At 34.1% G+C, this 24,349-nt stretch overlaps 1 protein-coding gene and 1 non-coding gene across 10 annotated transcripts in view; both read left to right on the top strand.

The window, feature by feature from the left end:
* The window catches only part of AKAP9 (A-kinase anchoring protein 9), a 164,533-nt gene that overhangs the window by 119,565 nt on the left and 20,619 nt on the right, over positions 1 to 24,349 (top strand). For 5 of the 9 annotated variants that reach the window (XM_043872888.1, XM_043872890.1, XM_043872894.1 and 2 more), the window contains 16 exons: positions 4,049 to 4,211; positions 5,055 to 5,267; positions 6,412 to 6,450; positions 7,842 to 8,074; positions 9,023 to 9,142; positions 10,700 to 10,876; positions 11,492 to 11,596; positions 16,609 to 16,761; positions 17,116 to 17,295; positions 18,275 to 19,351; positions 20,525 to 20,665; positions 21,151 to 21,639; positions 22,041 to 22,104; positions 22,195 to 22,316; positions 22,876 to 23,067; positions 23,328 to 23,516. In XM_043872888.1, coding sequence (XP_043728823.1) covers positions 4,049 to 4,211; positions 5,055 to 5,267; positions 6,412 to 6,450; positions 7,842 to 8,074; positions 9,023 to 9,142; positions 10,700 to 10,876; positions 11,492 to 11,596; positions 16,609 to 16,761; positions 17,116 to 17,295; positions 18,275 to 19,351; positions 20,525 to 20,665; positions 21,151 to 21,639; positions 22,041 to 22,104; positions 22,195 to 22,316; positions 22,876 to 23,067; positions 23,328 to 23,516 — 3,657 coding nt within the window. Of the gene's footprint in view, positions 1 to 1,422; positions 1,790 to 4,048; positions 4,212 to 5,054; positions 5,268 to 6,411; positions 6,451 to 7,841; positions 8,075 to 9,022; positions 9,143 to 10,699; positions 10,877 to 11,491; positions 11,597 to 16,608; positions 16,762 to 17,115; positions 17,296 to 18,274; positions 19,352 to 20,524; positions 20,666 to 21,150; positions 21,640 to 22,040; positions 22,105 to 22,194; positions 22,317 to 22,875; positions 23,068 to 23,327; positions 23,517 to 24,349 lie in introns of those variants that run through there. The other 4 variants (XM_043872891.1, XM_043872892.1, XM_043872895.1 and 1 more) reach the window with 2 other exon arrangements.
* LOC122674927 lies at positions 3,498 to 3,604 on the top strand. Its single transcript, XR_006335091.1, has one exon. It is a non-coding gene; the product is annotated as a U6 spliceosomal RNA (small nuclear RNA).

Consider the following 24,349-nt stretch of genomic DNA (forward strand, 5'->3'; position numbering starts at 1 on the left):
AACTGGAGCCCTCATATAAGAAATCATAATAAATAGGAATTTGTCATTGCCTCGTCTGGAATTCTAGGCAGCAGTACTCCTCCCCCATCCCAAACCATATCACTATAGATTCTGAGCTTTCTGTAGAAAATCTCATTTTCCCTGCCCTAAATATTAACCGACTGAAGGGCTTGGATATTGACTCCTCTGAAGATATTTTGTGTAGTGAAAGTAGCTATAAAAATGGGTTTTTGTTGGTAAGCTTGGTTTAGTGTGGGTTTTTCCCATAGCAGATAAGGTTTTTGTGAGTTAAGGATATTTAGTTACTGGGTAGAGAAAAGTCACCACAGTGAAAGTTTTTTCATTTATTTAAAACAACTTTCATGTTGTTCAGCTTTAAAAATTCTGAGTAACTGGCTTATTCACTATTGTCGAGGTTTCTGAAGCTACCAGAGGGCCATTATATACAACTTGTGCTGTTAAGTCTTAGTCAGAGTTCAGAGTGTAGCTTAAGTGGTGTAGTTATCAGCTATTGTAAATTATACAATGCAGCTTTTAAAAAGAGGGTTTTTTTTTTTTTCCTTAACAACTACTCTGTAAATAATTCAGTGTAGAAATAGGTTATAACCAAACCGTCTATATTTAGCTTTAATGACTACTCAAAAGAATGAGTATTATTTTAAGGAAATATCAAGAGGAAATACTTAGTTTTCCAGAAAGAGTTACAGTTATTGGGTATAGTTGAAGAACTGATTGATAATGTGGATTCAGACCTCCTTGATTTTACATTTTTAAATTAAACCATTTTTTAATGGAATGGAAAAACACTAGCTTATCTTAGAAGCATTATAAACTTATCTAAATATCCTTTTCAGAGCTCTGACGTGGAACTTGGATCCTGTTAGGCAGGCTTTTATTTGGGCGTGTTAATTCAGATTCCACCTGTCAGTGTACCTATAGGTACAGACATTAAACCACACCCTCTGTTCTGACCTTTCCTCAGGGGACACTGACTAGAATACTTTGGCTCAGCATGTGAGGCTATTTGAATACCTCAGTTCGGAAGAGCATTGAGTGAAGCAGCAAGAACAAGGGAAATAATGTTGCAACTACGTTTCTTAAGACTGCTTCTATGGAGACTTCAAACTTGACTTTCCCTGCCAGGTTTTACTGGGAAGGCTTTTACTTCCACAGACATATTTGATAGCGAAAGCAGTTTTATTGCTTAGCTAATTCAATATTTATATTTTCATTCTTTCATTCTTCAACATTTTAATCATTATTCTAATTAAAAACATGTTTACTTGTTTTTAGTTTTGTCTTTTTGTTTTGTTCTGGTTTCTTTGTTTTGTTTTGCTGAAGACTGGTGGGGACCTAGTTTTTCTTATTTGTGGGTTTTTTTTTCCTTTTGTTGTTGTATGAATTAATTTTTATGTTTATTTGATAGTGCTAAAGAAAAGTTTTCATACTGCTATGGTATATCTTTATAAAGTAAACAGAACTTTTTAGTGTAGTGGAAAACTGGTAAAGCAAATGAGGAAAATTAGCAGCTACAACTGCTAGAATGGATTCTTACAAGACCTATTTGGCAACTGTGAAACTTAGTGACTCGTGGTTGGAAGAACAAGATGAAGACATTTATGAGGTTGAATCCCGTGTACCTTTACCACATCCTTTTCCTCTGTGTGAACATTTGGATGAAAATAACTCAGTAATTATTAATACTTCTATTTTTCATATTATTCATAAAAGAAATGGGCACATATTAAAGCTTATTTCTAAAATTTCCCTGCCTACCCCTCCTTATTCAGTAAGTATAAAAATTTGGTTTTTTATAGTTTTATGCTTTCAGTTTTTTATATATTTAGTGAAAAAAGCTATAATGAGAAATGAACTTTAAATGTCTTTGGTAAGGGTAAATGGAATAGAATCTTGTTTTCCTGTTGTTTGGTTCATTCATCCTGTAATGATTAATGTATTGAAGGGCAAAATTTCATCCTCAAGCCCCAACTTGGCTATGTGTTTAGTTCCATAAAGCTGAATGAGATAATATTTCAGTTCTGTCATGCCAGACAAGCTATTTAAAAAGACCCTGCTTGTCCTTAAGAATCTTACTTCTGTGTTTATGATGCCGGTCCTTAGTAAAAGCAGGCTGGCTGTATTTGAGGGAATAGGCATTCTCTTACCTGAAATAGCTACGTGAATTGTCATTGAGCCAGTTGTTTGGCATATTGGCTGTAGTTCCAGAAAAGAAAAAAGAAAGCCTGGATTCTAATTTCAGTTTCTTTGCTAACTGCCTAAGGAACTTATATTTAATATGCCTACTAATCCTGTGAGAAAATACCTTTTTCTACTTTTTATGTGAAATGTATGTTATTAACAGTGTTAAGGGTATTTAGCATAGTTAGTCTTTCAGGTTCATTTGACTTTTAAATGTTGTGAATGATTTACTACAAGTTATTCAGCCCTTTTAATGACTTTCATGGCTTTAACCATATACTACCTTATATTTCAGATGCTTTCAGAATAGTTTCATTACCTCCCCTGAATCTTTTATATGTTAAAGTGACATAATATTTACTAATTGTTTATAAGTACTTTTAATGTAGTTTTAAAATTATTTGAAAATATTGAATATGATATTTTTATGTATTTCACATAATTAGGTATAGGTATTGTATAAATATTAGGAATAAACTGTACTTTACCTGGATAGGAGAGATTTTTTAACATTTAAAATGTTTACATAAATATTTGAAGGAGTCTCTATTCCAATAAGGTATTGGTGCTGTCTGCTATAATAAATGAAATTTGTTTGCTAGATCTACTGTATTTTAGTCCCTGCCAACTTTTTTGTTCTGCTTTGTAAAATTGAAGTTACTAATATTTCTTGTGGTTTTACAGTAATATTTAAACACATCTTAATGAAATTTTATACCTTGTCAAGAAATAGAACGTAGAAGTAAGCTTTAAAATTTTTTCTAAAGGAAGTATCTATTTTGTTGTAAGTGTATTATATTTGTATAGTAAATTTGAAGAAGGAAAAAACTCGTATCCTCATTAGTTCTAGTTGTGAACTCTTAGAGATTCATATATTTACCAGGCAGCCATTTTACAATGTACAGAAAAAAATTACATGTGGAAGCAGTTGATTGATTTTTAACATATTGACTCTGACTATAAGTTCAGAAGCATGCTGTATATAAATAGTTCATATTTTATGGTCACTTTTTAATATTAAAAATTAATATGTACTGGTTATCCACATTAAAGGAAAATAATCTTTTGCCAGTCAGAAGTAAAAATATATATACATGAATTTTTATCTTTGTTGAGGTAACAGCATATTACTAGAGATATTTTAGAAAATATTTTGTGATTAAAATGTGTTTAATTTTCCATTATGACTCTTAAATGTATGTTAATATTATTTTCAAGTAATAAGTTATGAATGATATTTAAAACAAGAATAGTTCAGATAGATACTGATTTATCCAACAACAAAAAGTTACCACCAAGTGCTCGCTTCAGCAGCACATATACTAAAATTGGAACAATACAGAGAAGATTAGCATGGCCCCTGCGCAAGGATGACATGCAAATTTGTGAAGCGGTCCATATTTTTATAAAAAAGAAAAAGAAAAAAAAAGTTACCACCAAAAGCCTTTTTTAATAACTCTAAAATCTATTTTCTATGGTAAATTTTAAAATGCTGTGGTAAATGTTTTTTAATTTTATAATGTTAATATTAAGTACTAGAAATATTTGAGCTCAGTTTTCCCTGTTATAGTTGTTTCAGTAAAAACAGAGAAAGCAGGTGCTGGCAGTGAGAAGCAATTTTTTCTGTTCAGTAAAGTTAGAATACATCGCTGTGTACATCTGTTGTACACAGCTAATCTACCTACTGAATTGCACTATCTACTAATATTAGCATGCACTGGAAATATTAAATGACTACAGTTCAACAGTGTATTTTCATTAAAAAATTTTTTTTAAGTTTTAATGAGAAACGGCACTGGTATTCTTAACACTTTGTCTTCCTTCATGTATACTTTCCCTCTTTGTTTAGCTGGAACATGCAAAAGTGACACAGACAGAACTGATGCGTGAGTCGTTCAGACAGAAACAAGAAGTGACGGAGTCCCTTAGGTGCCAAGAAGAGCTGCGAGAGCGCCTCCAAGAGGAGTCCAGGGCCCGGGAGCAGCTGGCCGTGGAGCTCAGCAAGGCCGAGGGTGAGTGCCTGCCGCGGGCTGCTGAGGGTGGAGACAGTTCAAGTCTAAAGAGAGATTTGGGTGCAAGCCAAGTTTGGAAACCAGCAATCTGCTTTTACTTTTTTTTCTTTTAACACTTAACCGGAATTTATATACTTTTAATTTCAAATGACCATTGAAAAATAGTTTTAGCTTGTCTTCAAAATTCCTCTAAGCAGCTTTTAAAACTATTTATCTATATAGTTTTTAATTATGAAAGTACTTAATAGAATTATATGAAAGTATTTAAAATTTTAGAAAATAAAAAAGTGGATGATAGTGAGTTGCTACCATAATCCCTCCATCCTAAGACAGCTCTTTTCATTTAAAGATGAGGGAACTGGAACAGAGATACTAATAAATTGTTCAAAGTCACCTTTAAATGCTGATTCCAGGCTTTAAGCCTCTGAAACCCCATGCTATTTATATCGTACCATGCTATTGTGGGTGTTAGGCTTCTAGAATCACTTAAAGTATTAACTTTCTCTAGTATATTTAAAATGTAATTCAGTTCACAGGCGTTTGATTTATATTAAGCTTTCCAGGAACCTGTCTGTTTAAAAAAATATGTTACACCAACATGATGAGATAAATTAGCTTAACAAGTAATAGAAAATTCAGAGAAATTTCGTATTTAAACACCATGGCTAATAAGACTGTATTGAACATATTATAGGTGCTACTGTCAGCAGCAGCAAATTGATTTAAGATTTTTAATAGGCTGAAATGATTTAAAATTTGCTGACAGTACACCTTTTTTATTTATATAAATATATAATAGTGAAATTTGAAATAATTGCATTCCTTGTTAATTTTATTTTATAGGTGTCATTGATGGCTATGCAGATGAGAAAACACTTTTTGAAAGGCAAATTCAGGAGAAAACTGATATAATAGATCGTCTTGAGCAGGAGTTGTTATGTGCAGGTAATAGATTACAAGAACTAGAAGCAGAGCAACAGCAGATCCAAGAAGAAAGAGAATTACTGTCGAGGCAGAAGGAGGCTATGAAAGCAGGGGCAGGCCCTGTTGAACAACGTACGTATTTCTCGACTTTATATGAAACATTCCTTAAAAGTTCAGGATGACTTCTTTTTCCCCTTTCAGTGCCATTATTTATGTTTTATATAAGGATTGAAAAATAATAAGAAAATCTACCTTACTGGTAATTGTCTTATCAGCCAACCATGTGAAATCAGGTTTGGTTTTTTTTTTTTCTTTGGCATATATTAACAGGGAAGATAATTCTTTGTTTCTCCTCAAACCTCTGCCTAAAGAGAAAGCTGGATATAATGAAGCGGGATTTTTTTTCTAAGTTGTATGAGATTTAGTTCTTTCAATTGCAGAAAGGCAGCAAAATGTATGCCTGGATTAACTAGCTAAGAGCACTTGATCATGCACTAATAGTGAGCAGACGGGGTGGATTTCAGCCTGCAAGGTAATAGATTGAAAAGGCTGTTAGAAGCAGGCTGACGTTTAGTTGAATATAAGCAGGAGTTCAAAGAATAAATAAGTTTACAGATAACCTCTAATCTTTTCTTAAGTGAGAAATTAGGTAATTAGTGGTTTAAAAAATAGGTGTCAGTCTTTGTAACAATGGAACTTTAAATCCTTTTAGTCATATCCTTTCACCTTTATATTATGACTCCCCTGGTAGTGCAGTTGGTAAAGAATCTGCCTGTAATGCAGGAGACCCCAGTTTGATTCCTGGATTGGGAAGATCCCCTGGAGAAGGGACGGCTACCCACTCCAGTATTCTGGCCTGGAGAACTCCATGGACTGTATAGTCCATGGGGTCGCAGAGTCAGACACGACTGAGTGACTTTCACTTTAACCTTTATGTTATACATGCAGTTAGAATTATAAATGTGTAGTTTTACTAATTAAATTTTATCAATTTAGAGATACAACATACATTCTTATAATATGGTGAAGCTTTTCTGGTTACTCAAATTTGTTTAACACGGGTTTAGGGTTGGCATTTTTCATGTGCAAAGTATGTGTATCATGCATGTAAAATATTCAAGGAATATGGCTACGTCTCAAAATGTAACCAGACAGTATGTTCAGCTTTTATTCCTAGTTGTTTTCTGTGTGTGTGTATGTATTACTCTGTTTTAGGAAATAGCTGACATGTAAATCACCATGTTTTGTTGTGTGTGTGTGTGTTTTTTCCTAATAGGACTAGTAGATGCTGCAGTCGATGCAGCGCCTGGAGCAGGTGTGTTTACACAGTTGCATGGCCATTGGGTGACCCTTGGATTTTTCAGTCAACTAACATATATCTAATTTTGCTGCTATGTTCATACTTACACGTTTTTCTCTTTAACAACAAAAAGACTTTTACAATAAAAATTTGGAATTAAAAACTGAGATTCATAGTGACCATCATCGTATTATTCCCACAGAGCTTAAGACTATTTCATGTTTGTCAAGAAAATGGATGAAATAGTGGTAGGCAATATAATATGAATTAAAACACTTTTTTTCTTTAATGAGTATATTAAGTTCTTACAACCTGTGACTTTTCACAGTACTCTTTTCTAAAGCAGTGTATAAGATGGTGGTATCAACAGGATCAGTGAAATTTAGTGAAGAGACTTTCTGGTTGATTACTTTTTGGTTGTTTTAAAAGGAAAGCTGCTTTCTGTAGATTCCTAATCCTGAGTACAGTGTTGACAGACCAGTTAGTGTAAAGACTCTGGAGTTATATTCATTCCATTTTCTTCATTAGAGAATTGTTTTACTTTGCTATATAAAGTTTATTATTGTATGATTAATAATAATAATAGCTAACACTTATATGTAGTGCTTACCATAGTCTAGGCACTGTTTTTCACACATTGATGTATTAACTTATTTGATATATATTAACTTATTGTGGGGAAATAACTCAGAGATCAGTACTGTTACTAGTTCCCATTTGACATACAGGGAAATTGAAGGACATCATATTAAATATCACAAGTGGTCGAGTTAGGACGTTAACCCACAGTCTTTGCGCTTAAGCACCACACTGCCTCTCATACTTGTCAATTTTCCCTTGATACACATACATGTGAACATGTAAGACTAACTCAGGAATGTGGATCAAATAAGGAGTAAGACTAACAGGAAACTCTGATTCTGGTTATATTTCTTTTCTGTAACTCTTACTGACCTTGGTTAAAGATTGACAGTACTTGATTTTCGTGTGTGTTGTGTATGCATATAAAAATGACTTTACAGGTTTTGAATGGATTGATTTTTGCCTGAGGTGAGTTATTTCTGTGCTTTGAATTTGGTTAGATTTTGCTTGTTTCCTTGTAGTGAAAGTGGACTTTGAGGGGGTCATTTGCTGTGTTCTTTTCACAAAAATACTGTTTTTAGTGATAGGACATAATTCTTTTTGTTAATTCTGTATGATTTTATTGATACTAGCTTGCTTACTTATATAAGAATATGTTATTTTGATATTTTCACATGAGTATTTTCCTTTTTTACCTGTTTTTGAAATAAAACTCAGCCCCTTAATTTCATGAAGTTAAAATATGAACACAGTTATGAGTGATTTCCCTATCACAACATCATTAATTGTGACTTAATGTAGTATATTTTTGCATTCATGAACAGAATTACTACAGGAGACAGAAAAACTGATGAAGGAAAAACTAGAGGTACAGTGTCAAGCTGAGAAAGTGCGTGATGACCTTCAAAAACAAGTGAAAGCTCTAGAAATAGATGTTGAAGAACAAGTCAGTAGATTTATAGAACTGGAACAGGAAAAAAATGCTGAACTAATGGATTTAAGACAACAAAACCAAGCACTGGAAAAGCAGTTAGAAAAAATGAGAAAATTTTTAGATGTAAGTATTCTCAACTTTAATAATTTTTTCATTGGAATGCTACTTGCTACTGTACTATGTTGTGGATTTTAAATTATGAAAAGACTTAAATTCCAATATTTTTATCTATTTGTGTCATGTACTAATTAATTGAAAAGTATTATTTCAATTAAAAATTTTTATTATGCAGCTTTCAGAATTAAAAGCAGTACAAACAGATTATGAATAAGCTCTACCAGTTAGCCTTTCCAGATTCATAGTTAAGAAACTTGTCCTAGTCTTTTTCTTAACCAGTAGTCAGAGCAAGTAAGGATCCTAAGAGCTAATTGTCCACCATGTCACCCATAAAACGTATACACACAAGTAACAGTGTGCCCTGGAAGCAGAGAACTGCAGCTAATTCATGCTGTCATTACTGTCTTCCAAAAAAGATGTTAAATCTCTAATTTCATGTGGATTTTCTTCTTTGGAGTTTCATTTAAGTTTTATGTTATCTTCACAGATCAGAGAATCAGATTCTAACACACTTTGTAATTTTAGGTATTAAAAAAAACCTAGATTAAAATGAAAAAAATGTATCTACAACACAATTTGTTCTACTTATTTTGCTTAAATAGTGGGAGTCCTCCTTTGTTCCAAAAAAGTAAATTCATTTTAAGGAGACCATTTTAATTTCATTTTGTATTTAACATTACTTGAACTTTTTAAAATGTTGTGCTTCAGATAACGTTTAAGTGCTTACATTTTTGCTGAAGAGCCCTAGGTTATGTATCATACGGCAAGAGGCCTACTAGGCTATGTGCCACGCAAAAGTATTATCTTTTTAAGCCTTTTTGCTTTGGAGCCTTTCTTTGATCATCAGTTGTTCATCTTCAGACAGACAACTGTGCCTACAATTAAAGGGAAGTAAGGGAAATAATAACTTCAATAAATATTATTTGTTCAGTTACTATCGTTATTAAACTTTAGGAACAAGCTGTTGATAGAGAACACGAGAGAGATGTATTCCAACAGGAAATACAGAAACTGGAGCAACAGCTTAAGGCCGTGCCTCGATTCCAGCCTGGCGGTGAGCACCAGACTAGAGAGGTAATGTTTTTATTGCTATTGTCTTCCATACATTAATTTGGTATGTTACGTATAAAATAAGATTCGTATCTTAAAAAACTTGAATTCTTTCTATTGTATATCAGTTTTCAAAATCAGAAACTTAAATATTCAACATGAGAAGGTAAAGATACCAAAGAAGTATAAAATACCTATAACTCATTGTCATAAAATGTTATCTACAGTCTTTTTAACAAAAGGTATCTTTAAAAGCAAAAGACCAGAAGGAATCTGATGTAGAAAAGCGTTACCTACTGGAGCAGTAGAAAAGTTAGCAATCCCCACGGAGTTTATAGTCATTCATCATGTTCCTGACATATTCTACATTTTGTAAAATAGCTGTGTGTTTGTTGAATCTCAAAAGAATAATTAAGCTCTAGAACTTAGTCATTTCCTACTATTTGTTTCCTTATATTTAAAAAGGGTGATCTGCCTCATTCATAAAACTTTAGGAAACTAACACGAAAGTATGTGTTTGATTTTCTTCCAAAACTTGGTGATCCATTTGTTTTCTCTTTATTTAGCCAGATCTGATTCTCTAGGTTCTGATTTTCTCAGCATCAAAAAAAAAAAAAAAATCTCGTTGCTAACAGTACACTGAGCCATTTTGCTGTACCTGCTTTATTGTCTCCTTTAACCTTACTTCAGTTCTTAGTGCACCTTTTTTGTTCAAAGCTTCTCCTCAGGCTTTATTACTGTCCTTTCTCAACCTCTACTTTTAGGTAAGCTAGCATTTCTTTTAATGTTTTAAGGAAGATGTGCCATTTTTAGATAATTTCCTCCAAGAATCTCACTGAAATAAGGTAGAGTTTTTTTTTCCTTACCATCATATTTCTTTTTTTAACAAGCTTTCTCTCTTCATTTGACCAGAACTAATTTCACAAGCTATCTTATTGATCTTTCCTATATCCTTCCATCTGCTTCTTATCCGAATCACTTTTTCAGGGTACACGGATCCCTCGCACTGCCTGGCATCCTGATCTCTCTGGTGGAATCTGATCTCTCTGGTGGCTGGTGGAATGTGTGGGCTGAAAAGCTTTTTTCCAAATAACTGTATTAAAGGTCCCTAGTTCCCTTCTGTCCCTATGGTATTTTTGAACCACTGTATTATTATATGTGTTGATAAACCATTGGTGGAAAGAAAAGTATAATCCATGAAGTTTTTTTTAGGTCATTGTATCTCACATATGAATATAAGTACTGTGTAAACTTGTTTTCTTTATTAGGTTTTAGTGTGGTTGTGCTATTAGAGCTTGTAATTCAACATTATTTAAAAATGCATTTATTTTTTCCTCTTAGCTAGAGAAAACCTCAGTCTTAATAGAACTCTCTTAAAAGAGTTGGTGAAAGCAATATTATTTCTCTTTAGTGCTGCTTGGATACATCAACTCAGAAAATGTTGCTATAGTTGGAGATGATAGTGCCATCCTTATCAAAAATAAAATTAGGCATAGTATCTAAAAAGAAATTGAAAGGAGGATAGATTACTAACATGCTTACATATTTTAACATTACAGTTTTTGCTTATTATATTTCCAGGTTGAGCAGTTAACAAATCATCTGAAAGAAAAAACAGACAAGTGCAGTGAGCTTTTGCTGTCTAAAGAGCAGCTTCAGAGGGATATACAGGAGCGGAATGAAGAAATTGAGAAACTGGAGTTCAGAGTAAGAGAGCTGGAGCAAGCCTTACTCCTTAGTGCAGACACTTTTCAAAAGGTATGACATTTTCTTTGGGTTAATTTTATCAAATGTTTTAGTACCGATTACACTTAGTTACATGAACAGCAGTTTATTTACATAAAAAAATTACTAAGGACTCTGTTGATATTGCATAATGTATCTGTATGTCTTCATTGACATCATAACCGTTTATGTTTATTCTTTTCTCCAAATATCCCTTGCATACTGGGTCCTGATTAAGAAAGATTAATTAAGCCAGAAGATTTAATTACTCTTTTAAGCATTAATAAGATTCTAAAATAACAGCCAAGTGAAAATCTGTAGGCACCAATTCAAGCTGATGCTGTGCCCCAGGCTAAGAAGCAGTGAGATCTGTTCCTATTATGCTAAAGAAAAGCAGGATAAGGAAATTTGGGAGGGGAGGAGATGAGGGGATAGCCTTCATTTTACCTGAGAAATGAATTTTAAGATTGTCAGGCATTCTTGTTTTCATTTATATAAAGTGCATTCAAGAGTAAATGTTGTAACTTTTGATTATTCACTAATGTAGGCTACTTCTAATTCAAGAAATAGAATTGCTACTTCCCCAATTAAAATGGATAATCAGGATTTAATGTCTGAAATTTTGAGAAAATTTTTATGTATTTAAAGGTAGAGGACCGAAAACAGTTTGGAGCTGTAGAAGCTAAAGCAGAATTGTCTCTAGAGATACAATTGCAGGCAGAGCGAGATGCCATAGACAGAAAGGAAAAAGAGGTAAGTTTATTTTTAATGACAAAATGTGGCTTGAATTACTTTAGAAAATTTAATTTAATTAGAATAGTATGGTGTGAAGCCAAAGTATAGACTGTTTCTTAGCTCATTGCCTAAGTTGACATTGAAGACAGTAAACATTTGAACCAGTAAACTGGAATGAAGAGGAGGGGACAAGTAGCCTTGACAGAGGAGGGAGTTTTGAGTACAACAAGGTGGCCAGTTTGGTAGGTATGAATTAAATGAAGACGAGAGTAGAGAGAGATACTAGTGTTGGGACACAAGGAAGTGTCTTCCTCCTGGCCTTGCCATAGACTTTGAATTATTGCCACTTTCCTGTGGAGTTTGTCTTTTCTAAAGTTATATTTCCATGGGAGATAATAGTGCCTTTTTATAGTATACTAATAAACACGTTCTTAATTCTATAAAGTTCTTCTGTGTTTTTTGCTCCCTCCCTCCCCCTACCCCGAGAAAACCAGAAGATGCACTTTTAAAACAGCTGTCATTTTCAAGTCCTAATTATATAATCCTTTGTCCATCATCAGTTTTTCTCTAGCATATTGTACCTTGCTATATAGCTATAGCATATCATTTTAAATGTTTCAGAAGTTTCAGTTACATTTTTATCTCTTTCCATATAATTTTCTCAGAACATTTGATGTGTATTTATTGAGTGTAAACAGTTTATAAATGTTAATGAGTACTTTGCAAAAAAGAAGATTGATTTAGATGTCACCTAAAATTATAGCTCAGAGAACTTGTAGTTTAGAGAAGAAAAAAGTCATCTAAATAAATAATGGAAATGATTATTTTCATGAAAATTATTATTTTCTCATTATCTCATAGCACTAACTAATGTTTATCTAAGAGATTCTTATTTTTTTTTGGCTTTTATGTGAGTGACTGGGGACACTTGTTGACATATAACCATTTTTGTTATGTGTGCTTCAAAAAGAATTAACATTTAAAGATTTCTCTTACACTAAATAATCAAATAGATGATCTGCTTTCTAAAAAGATGGGACTCCAAAACTGGTCACAAAGGCAGAGGTAAATTGATTAAATATAGTAAGATTTTATATTGTCATTTGAATTTTATTTAACACTACTTAACTGCTTCATTTCTTGAAGTAAGGATCCAATAACTGTCTCCTACTTACTTAGAATTATATTTGTTGGAATTACGAGAGACCTTAGAGCGCTTGTAACAACTAGCTACCAGTCTTTACAGCTGAAACAGAGCCAACCCTGTTGAATGAGTAAAGAATTAAGTTGACAGCTAACCTTGATCCACTCCAGTGCTCTTGCCTGGGGAATCCCATGGGCAGCGGAGCTGGCGGGCGACAGTCCATGGGGTCACAGAGAGGTGGACATAAGTTAGCGACTAAACAACAAACTTGGTCTGCTGATTTTGAAGAACAGTGACAAGTGTTCTCTCAGAACCCAGTCACTCAGTAACTGGAGACTGAAAGATAGGGATGTGAAATTGAAACATATCTTTTAATGAAAATAACTTCTTAAGCATTCTCTCCTGCACTAGACAAATGTTTTCAGACGTCTGACAGTATAAACATAAGATGTCTATGTGTCGTTATATTTGAGATACTTCCTACTACTCTCATAGCCTAACTGTGTGTACAGCTTTTTAAGAAGTTTATTACAATATTTAGAAATGCAGAGTGAAAGAAAAGAAAACCTTAGAAAATAAGGGTTTCAGGCTGTATAAGAGAAGGAGAATAATGTGGAGAGCAATAGAAGAATTTCTTTAAGAAAAAGATGCTTTCAATAGGATAGGGTTTAAATAGAGCGACTTAGCAGCAGCAGCAGTGAGATCTAACTTACAAATGACAATAATAAATAATAGTAGTTAACTTTGCTGAGGTCTGTGCTAGAAAGTTGTCGGTATTTTAATTAATGCCTTGTGTCGTTAACCTTACACTCTCCCTGAGGATAGGTTCTTTTGGAGTTTCCACTTTATTCTTGAGTAAACCAAATCTTAATAAAGGTTAAGGAACTTGCCCATGGTCTGTACACAGTAAGCGGCTGAACAAGAATTCCTCCTCGATTTCTCTGATTCTGGAGCTTTGTGATGCTTTACTGTCAAAACATCCGGGCATGTTTTGCCTTGCTGATGAGAAATTATCATAGACAGTCATGCAGTATTTATTGAATTGCCATGTGTAGAGCACCACTGCCCAATTTTAAAACCAGCACCAATCTCAAGGAATCTTCTGTCTAATTAGGATATATATATATGTATGTGTGTGCTGGACTGTGATAAGTTGCTTGTCGTGTCCGACTCTTTGTGACCCCACGGACTGTAGCCCACCAGGCTCCTCTGTCCACGGAATTCTCTAGACAAGAATACTGGAGTGGGTTGCCATGCCCTTCTCCAGGGGATCTTCCAGACCCAGGGATCTAACCTGTATCTCTTACGTTTCCTGCATTGGCAGGAGGGTTCCTTACCACTAGTGCCACCTGGGAAGCGTGTGTGTGTGTACATGTGTGCATGTGTGTGTGTAGCCCGTGTGTGTGTGTACACATTTAACACCCGTGTGTGTGTGTACACATTTAATGCCCGTGTGTGTGTGTACATATTTGAAAGAAAAAATTCTTAAAACACAAATAGGTGCTGATTAATGTAGTCCAGACAATCTAGATATCATTTGATAGCTAAATTAAACAAGGTTAAACCAAAAAGCTGCCATTCTGTTTTTAAACCTTAATAATATTTTTCTGGTTCTTGGTTATCATAGCCTCAGAAAAAAGACAGCCAGGGACTGAAACTGAAGTCTGGCTAAGAAGAAAAAAGAATGCCTCATGGTGTCATTTTGGGAATTGAAGTCTCTATTTTGATGCCTGAAGTTCAGCTGCTTATGATGGGGATGTTAGTGCTTTAGATGAGTGCTTTTGAAACTTGAATGCGCTATGAATCCCCTTAGGGTCATTTTAAAATGAAGACTCTGATTCAGTGGGCCCAGGGTGAGGCTTGAGAATCTGCTTCAAACATGTTCCCATGTGATGCTAGTTCTCCTCCCGGGACTATGCTTTGAATATTAAGGCTAAGAATTTGACCGTAAACTGTTTTACCAAAAAAGAAAATAAGTATCAGGTGAGACAGGCAATTAGGGCAGCAATTTTGAGCTTAAATATCTGTGTGTGTGTTGAAATAATACCTTGTCACCAAAAGTAGTCATAGAAGAAGTGTAAATGTCATCTGTTAGGTAACTTTGAAGAAGATATAATCATCACAGTTTTCAGGAGACTAACCTGATAATTATATGTGTGCAACTACTAACTATATTTCAGGTGTTATTACTGAGTTTAATACCAGTATTAAAGAAAATTATTTAAATGTAAGTCTTAGGCATTAGTTATTAGAGGTAGGATAAATAATGGTTAAGAATGTCAGGTTCCAGAGGTAAACTCTTCAGGTTCAAAAGTGACTTCCACATACTAGCCCTGTGACTGCAGAACAAGGGACTCCTGTCTCAGTGACTCCCTTCCTCATCTCTGAAATGGAGATAATCCTAGTAAAGATGTATAAAGTCATTACAGGGCTTTTAAAAAATAATACATATAAAGCATATTATGCAGTGTCTTAACAGTAAATTGCCTGTAAGCGTCAGTTGCTCGGTCATGTCCAACTCTTTGCAACCCCATGGGCTATAGCCCGCCAGGGTCCTCTGTCCATGGAATTCTCCAGGCAAGAATATGAAGTTGGTTTCCATTCCTTTCTTCAGGGGTCTTCCCAGGCCAGGAATCAAACCTGAGTCTCCTGCATTGCAGGCAGATTCTTTACCATTTGAGCCATCAGGGAAGATATAAATGATGACTTTATTACTAATATAAATATGATTTCTGTTACAGAAGTACTAGGTTAAATGATTTTGAAGGTCTTTGCTTTGCTAATACTAAGATAGAATTCTGACTACTTGTACTCCATCACTCTGTCATGTCCGACCCTTTGTGACCCCATGAACTATAGCTTTACAGGCTCCTCTGTCCATGGAATTCTCCAGGCAAGAATACTGGAGTGGTTGCCATTTCCTCCTCCATCTGACTACATGTTGGTGTGTAATCAGAATGTTCCCCCTTTCAGGTTCTAAGATAATAAATGATCTGTAAGTTTTCTCTGGGCCAGCTGCCACTAAATGCTGCCCTTGTATCTTAGGTTGGTTTTAATGCAGCAGTTTTGATCATTAGATAAATAAACATTTGAAAATCCATTCATTAAAAATGTACTAAGAACTTGCAAAGCACTGAGGTAAACAACTGTTCCCGTCCTCAAACAAGCCCAATTTTTAAAATAGAGTTAGCTCTTACTATTCACCATGAGTTTCAATCTCTATATAACTGTCAAGAGCAGTTGCTTTACCATTAGTGGTAATCTGCACTCAGAGCTGAATTTCAGTTGTCTTACATATAGGAACACTCTACTTTTCTCCTAAAATGGTTTTACTAACTTACGCTGTAAGTTTCTGTATGTCAGACCTAAGTGGTCTCTTGGTCTTAGAGTCTCCATCTGCTCCCTTCTGCCCAAATGAGGCATGTGGCTGCCAAACCTTTTATGGGGTTAAGTATTAATATGGACTAAATTGAGTTAGTCTCACTTGGTGGCTAAAATAACTGACTTAAATCTACAGCTTTCTTGAGCCTTTTTGATAGCAGTTAATTTAACATAAAATAAGATATAAAATGTGGATTCTTTCCCTTCCTCTCATGACTCTTATGCTTTATCAGAAGATAATATTTGGTAGGAAATGACTCCTTATAGCCTTCCTCTGAAGGACAGTTTGGGAAGGATAGTTTTAAAGTGTTTAGTTTGAAAATGTCTAGAAACCACGCAGTTTTATCTGGCTTAGAGAAACCCCTTTCCTTTATTTTCATGGCTCACCTGTTTTGAGCATGTATACTGTAGAGCTTAATCCAGCACTCTTCATTCTCTCTTGACAAATAAACATCTATATGAACAGTTGTTTTTCTCTTTCCCTTTGATAATTTTGGTATCAAAGATCACAAACTTAGAAGAGCAATTAGAACAGTTCAGAGAAGAACTGGAAAATAAGAATGAAGAAGTCCAGCAACTACATATGCAGTTAGAAATACAGAAAAAGGAATCTACTACCCGCCTACAAGAACTTGAACAAGAAAACAAATTATTTAAGGTAATTGCTCAAGGAAAAGTTTGCCTCTAAATAATTCATTGTTTTTGTCTTGTACAGTCATAGTATTAAGCATTTGCTAAATCCAACTGCTACATAGTATTTAACAGAGGAGTAATAGCTGCAAATGGATTTGCATAGAGTTTATCTTCAACCCAGCATAAATGTTTGAATTCATAAGATATGAAAAATTTTGGAGACCTTTATCAAAACATTTTAAGATTTATTAATTTACAATAATTATATAGTAGCTCTGAACGTTTTGGGTGCTGTAGCTTGGTAAGAGTTAATTGACAGAATGTTCTAAAGATCACATGTAATGCTCTATCCAACTGAAATGGTTATCTTTGTTCCTAGGATGAAATGGAGAAACTGGGATTTATCATAAAGGAATCTGATGCTGTCTCTACTCAGGATCAACATGTACTGTTTGGGAAATTTGCTCAAATAATGCAAGAAAAAGAGGTAGAAATTGACCGATTGAATGAGCAAATTATGAAACTTCAGCATCAACTTAAAATGACAACAGATAACAAGGTACACTAATTTAAAATTACTATATGAAGCTGTTTAAATGAGAATTTTATTTTTATTGAAGTAGTTGATTTACACTGTGGTGTTAATTTCAGGTGTACCGCAAACGGATCCAGTTTTCTCCAGATTATTTTCCATTAAAAGTTATTACAAGATATTAAACAGAGTTCCCTCCATTATCCAGTGAACCTTTCATGCTTATCTTTTTTATGTATAGTAATTTGTGTTGCTGTGAACATTGGGGGGTGTGTATCTTTTCAAATTAGACTTCTTGCCTTTTCTGGATGTATGCCCAGGAGTAGGATTGCTGGATCATATAGTAGTTCTGTTTTCTGTTTTTTAAGGAACTTCCATACTGCTTTTCATAGTGTTTAAGCTAGAATTTTAAAGGACAAAATAGTTATTTTTCAGTTTCTTTTTGAATGTAAAAACCAAATAAAACCTAATTCTCTTTTATCCATTAATTTTAATTTGTTAAGACATATTAGTTTAACAAGCTATGTGTATTTGTATCCATTCCTAATATTGTCAAACATTTTTGATGTTTCATAGTCTCTGGTAACTCAGATTTCGTCATATCATTCTAACCAAAATACTAAAAACTTCAAAATTCTTCTATTATGTTTGAGTTTTTAAATCAGATAATGATATTTAAGCACTATCTGTTATAGACTTTTATTTCAATACTTTTCATCCTTTTCAATTAGAATGTATTGATACTGACAATTTTAGTTACAGGAAATCAGCTATTAAATGCATGAATTACTCTATATTTAATAATTTTCTGAAAGAAGTTCTAAATAAGGTCATTTTTGGTATGATGTGAGACTTGTGGTCTATATTAAAATTAATTCAGTATTTCTGAGAAGTATATTATTTTTGTGTATGTGATCAACACTTTAAGATATTGCCCTGATAAAATAAAATTCCCCAAATATAAATAAATAGTTATTACCTATGTTGCTTTTTTGTTAACTGATAGGTTATTGAAGAAAAAAATGAACTTATAAGGGATCTTGAAACCCAGATAGAATGTTTGTTGAGTGATCAAGAACGTGTGAAGAAAAATAGAGAAGAAGAAATTGAGCAGCTGAATGAAGTGATTGAAAAACTTCAACAGGAATTGGCAAATATTGAACAAAAGACATCAGTGGTTGCTAATTCTCTCCCAGAAGAAGCAGATAGTTTAAAACATCAGTTGGATATGGTAACAGCTGAAAAACTGGCTTTGGAACAGCAAGTAGAAAACACTAATGAAGAAATGGCCTTGACGAAAAATGCACTTAAAGAAACCAATTTAAAAATGAACCAACTAACAGAAGAATTATGCAACTTAAAGAGAGAACGTGAAAATATTGAAAAAATCCATAGCATACCGGAGAAAAGTGTTAACATGGCTGTAGATGACCTGAACAAAAACAACTCAGGACTAGAAGTAGTCCTTCCTGAGGATGTTCTTCAGCCCCTAGAAAATCAGACTTACCTCAGTTCTTTTGAAGAAAACAGCAGAGTTTCCATAAGCAGCTTGGAAGCAAAGGTGCTTCAGCTCGAGAGCACTGTGCGCGCAAAGGACGTAGAACTTAGGCGGTGTCGCAGACAGATAGAGGACGTGCGGGAGCGAGGCCAGGCTGAGAAAGAGGTGCTGGAAAAGGAGATCGTAGACCTGCAGCGTGCACTTGAGGAGAAAGTTGCCGCTGCGCTTGTGAGTCAAGTTCAACTTGAAGCAGTTAAAGAATATGCAAAATTCTGGCAAGATAAACAATCAGCTTCATCAGAACCTGAAAGAACAGATATACAGAACGTGACTCAACTAACAGAAAATGAAATGGAGTCAAATGTGTCCACACTTACCTTGAGGATATCAGAATTAGAAAGCCAGGTGGCTGAAATGCAGACTAGTTTGATTTTAGAAAAAGAACAGATAGAAATTGCAGAAAAAAATGCTCTGGAAAAAGAAAAGAAGCTACTAGAACTGCAGAAGCTATTGGAGGACAGTGAGATAAAACAGGGAGGCAAAGAAAGGGAAGGAAGCCCCCCAGGAGATTTTGAAGTTCTCAAGGTTAGTTTCTATTTGATGTTTTTCACTTAAATACCTTAAGAAACTCTTTTCCCTTTTCCTTAAACTTACTGCTAACTTATTAAATTCATACAATGTTCTTTATATATAGCAACTCCATATATAAAGGGTTTCTATAAAAAAAAAATTACCATTCTGTACGGTCATAATATTATCACTAGAATAATGGATACAAACTGTATTTTGTATAGTTTTAAAATCACAGTATTTATTTTACTGCTATAGTCATTATGAGCAGTCATAAGCAGAGCCGTCCCAAGAAACGTGGAAATGTTAAGTATGGCAAATGTCCCCTGGAACTTGTGTGGATTTTTTTCCTCTTTCTTCTAATATGCATGTTAAGTGTTATCATTCCTTTTTCACAATGAAAAATATCGGAATATATTAGTGTTCTAGTGCATTAATGTATGAGTGATAAATCATTTGCTTTTACAGATTCTGTACCTCTGTTAGATTTCATCCTTTCTTCTCTGAAAGTCTGTTTATGTAAAGTCCTGAAAGTGTAGGTATTTCTTAGCATAGGACAGATGTGAAAGGACTTTAATTTTCAGATTCTCACTTTATATATTTGTAATTTTGAGTAATATGTAGTCTTATCTGAACACCAGAAATTAACTGATATATTAGGTCCCTATGAATATTTATTTGTCAAAAAGTAGTAATTCTTTCCATTTACTAGGCTTTTTCCTTCTAGCTAACTGAAACTATATAAATTACTGTAAATAATATTTAAAATAGCAATGTGACTTTCCATATAATTAAAATATCTTAGTAAGATTTTATTATTTCCTCATATCTAAAAAAATCTTAGTAAACCACCTCATATCTTTTGAGGAGGGTGATATAAATATGAACAATTTTTGAATAGATAACTAAAATTATTTCATTAATTATAAATTTTTAAAGATATATTCTAATGACATGATTTACCTTTCATTCCCAGAAAAATCTTTCTTTTTGTGTGTGTGTACTGACTCAAGAATATAAAATGATGGCTCTGAAGAGTTTCCCTATTTGTTGAAAGAACATGGGTCATTTTAACCCCTTTAATCTGATAGGCAGTTGTTCCTGAAAATGCTTTATTGAGATTCAAGTACCTTGAATTTGGCTTTGTTTTTTGAAAATGACGTGTTTGTGTTTTCCACTGCCATTCAGACAACTGCTGAGCTGTTTCATACCAATGAAGAAAATGGATTTTTTGGTCAGCTTGAGAGTGTTAGAGCGGAGTCAGCAGCTACTAAAGAAGAACTTGCCAGTTACAAAGAGAAAGCAGAAAAACTTCAAGAAGAGCTTTTGGTAAAATTAATAACATAGCTTCTGTTTCTACCTATTTTATTTCAAAGTGTATATTCTCTTAATATGAAAACAATTCTAGATCTATAACTTAACAGCTAGGAAAAAATCTTTCATAAGCTTGATGAAAAGTTATTATAAATTTCATTGCTCTCATCTTTCTTGTTTGGTTTTCTTTGGAATCTCTTTTAATCTTTTAGTCTCTTAAAAGGGAGATGCTTTTAATCTTCTAGTCTAGTTAATGAAGAAGGAGAAAGATGGATGTTAACCCCTGAGAACCAAAAATATGAGTCTGATAAAATGATTTCACTTCTGTGTTAATCTGTGACTCTATGTATATGCAAATGTGTATGAAAACTCTGTTTCTGAAATGTTTTCCCTGTTATTCTGTGGAAAATGAGCATATTAGAATGAATTATACTCTCAACCCTAAATTCTGCATGTGATATTTTTACCTGAATGTTCTAAACTGTTGTTTTATGTTTTAGGTAAAAGAAACATATACAGCATTTCTCCAGAAAGATTTAAGCCAAGTTAGGGATCAACTCAAAAAGGCAGAAGCAAAATTATCCTGCTTCTCAGAAAGAGAAGATAATACTGAGGTACAGGAAGACAGAAAAGTCTTCACATTAGAGCCACTTCCTATAAAAGTGGGTCGAAGCTCCGCATCCCAGACAGATGGGACCCTCAAGGTCAGCAGCAGCAATCAGACTCCACAAGTTCTTGTTAGAAATGCAGGAATCCAGATTGACTTACAGAGGGAATGTTCATCAGAAGAAGTCACTGAAATAATTAATCAGTTTACTGAAAAGATTGAGCAGATGCAAGAACTACATGCTGCTGAAATTCTGGATATGGAATCCAGACACATTTCAGAAACTGAAGCCTTAAAGAGAGATCACTATGTCGCTGTCCAGTTACTGACAGAGGAATGTAGTACCTTGAAGGCGGTGATGCAGTGTCTGAGGTCTAGAGAGGTATCTGGTTTTCACAGTATTTTTTCAACATTCTGTGGTTTGTTTTTTCTTTTCAAAATCTTATGTTGTTAAGAGACAAATTTGGGGGCAATTTCTTCCTTATAATAAAACTATAATTTAAAATCTTTCTTTTGTTTGTAGTCAAATAATAATGTCCCATAAAGCTTCTATGCAGATTTAGAACCTGATGTTATCATTGCTTAATTTATTAATGTTTCTTATTATGGTAATATCCCCGAAGAAAAAAATTAAACCCTTACTGTAAACCATGGATAGTTTTATTTATTGTGAAAGGTGTGGACATACTTGTTTGACAGCATTACAAAAAAAGTAAAATGTTCATCGGACCTTTTTTTTAGTAAAGCAAAAAATGTTTTATTTCTTTTCTTTTCTCTGATTAGGGCTCCTCAATTCCTGATTTAACACATTCTGATGCTTACCAAACTAGAGAAATATGTTCCAGTGGTAAGTTATATAAACTTCTGGAATTTTTATAGTACTTACTTTAAAAAGAGTTTGTTTCACTTTGGTTCTCAACGGTCTTCTTTATTTTAGATTCTGGATCAGACTGGGGTCAGGGAATTTATCTTTCACAAAGTCAGGGATTTGACACAGCATCGGAAGGCCGAGGAGAAGAAGGTGAAAGTTCAGGAGATTCGTTTCCAAAGAAAATAAAGGTACTAGAAGACAGCCATCTTTCAGTAAAACTTAGCCAGCGTAGTTTCTATGTTGAACCATAATAGTTTATTAGAAGTTAGTATAGAAGATCTTACTATATTAAGATCTCTCTGAAGAGAGAATTTCATAGCTGGAAGGAAGCTTGCGGCTCTATTTAGTTTTATTTATGTATTTTACAGTTAATAAAGTAGAGTATATTTAATTGTATAAAGATTTTTAAAAATTTCTACTCCTAATATTTTTGTTTGCCAAATTATTAAAGCAGTCTCAAAGACTAGAACCTATCTTCTACAAATTTCTTTTGGTCAAATTAGTGCCTGATACTAAATCCACATTAGATAAATAGAAAGAACTTACAAGAGGAGAGCTACATAAGGGCATAGACAGTCTTCTGGGATTGGCTTACCCCTCCACAGGAAGAAAGCATTCAGTAATGGTGGGCTGGTGTTTTCTTGCTGTAGTGGCTTTTCTAAGTCTGTCTAACTGGGAGTTCTCTTTTCGTGTCTGACTTACAGCTTTTGAAAGTCTTCATTCTGGCTTCTGTGTTCTGGCTCCTAGGGCTTACTGAGAGCTGTCCATACTGAAGGCATGCAAGTGCTGTCTCTCACTGAGTCTCCCTGTAGTGACGGAGAAGACCATTCTGCTCAGCAGACCTCAGAGTCTTGGCTGGAAGAGAGAAGAGCTTACCTCAGTACCATCTCATCTCTTAAGGATTTAATTACCAAAATGCAAGTGCAAAGAGAAGCCAAGGTACTCAAAGACTATTGTGCATCTAAGTAGCTTTATATGATTTTTATCAGTAATAAGGCTCTTTGCCAAATTAACTTGTCTTGTATGATGTTTTTCACATAAATTTCTATGTATTGTTTAAATGCTCCAGGTTGCACACTTGAAAATAAATTTGTATCCTTTCAGGCTTCTGATGCTGATTTTGGTTAGCAGACAAATATCGTTTCTGGAACAGTTCTTAGCTTACTTGAAAACTAACATTTGTTTTTTTACTCTGCTAGGTTTATGATAGTTCCCAACCTCATGAGAGCTCCTCCGACTGGCGAGGTGAACTGCTGCTTGCTCTTCAGCGGGTCTTCTTAAAGGAGCGCAGTGCTTTACTGGCCGCATTTCAGACTGAGCTGACAGCTCTCGGTACAGGAGATGCGGTTGAATTATTAAACTGTTTGGAACAGAGAATACAAGAACAGGTATCAAAATGATACTGTAAAAAAACTTTAAAACAAAGAATGCTTTTTAATAGTAATGAGAAAATGAGTTATTTATTAGTTTTAGAGTAAGTCTTATGGTTAAAATTTTAACAGGAGCCACTAAGAATATTTAGGATAAAAAGTATTACTACAAATATTTTGTCTTATGTTAGAAAATAAGCAGGACTAAAAATTAATGAGTTAATCGTTGAATTTGGGAAGTTAGAAAAAGAGTAATAAAATAAGTCTAAAGAAAACAGAAAGAATAAAATACCATCAGTTCTCTTTATTTGCAGTAGTAAGATTGGTAAAGCTGTTGTGAATATTGAGCCATTGCCAGCAGGGGAAAGCCTGTGAGTCCCTGGTGGTGACATTTCTGTCAAACAGTCAATATATAATCTTATTTTATGTGCATTTCTATTTAAAGACACCCTATTGATTATGTATTGTTGAATCATTAACATTGAACTCATGGCCAGCTGCACTGTAACTTAAACAAAACTTTTCTAACACATGCATTTTTTCTGTAATGTATCTTTCAGCCTTGTTAGGCATCCTGGACAGTAATACTTCGTGCCTGTGCTTGGGAACCATTTTAAACAGCAAAATCATCAATAAAAAGCACAAAAGTACCCAAAACATGGCACTAAATAGATGACAAAAGGATACTTGTTTATAGCATAAGAAATAAAAGATGGCAGAGTATCACCTTGCCCGATTTCCACTAGAAACGTGTGAATGTGGCAATTTAAGTTTCTTGCTGCTCTGTGCACATGTTTGAGAGTGACTGTTAAGAGCATCACAAGTATTGAATTTAGGGTCACAGATAAATT

This window comes from Cervus elaphus, chromosome 18 (assembly GCF_910594005.1).
Source record: "Cervus elaphus chromosome 18, mCerEla1.1, whole genome shotgun sequence".
Taxonomy (NCBI): Eukaryota; Metazoa; Chordata; class Mammalia; order Artiodactyla; family Cervidae; genus Cervus; species Cervus elaphus.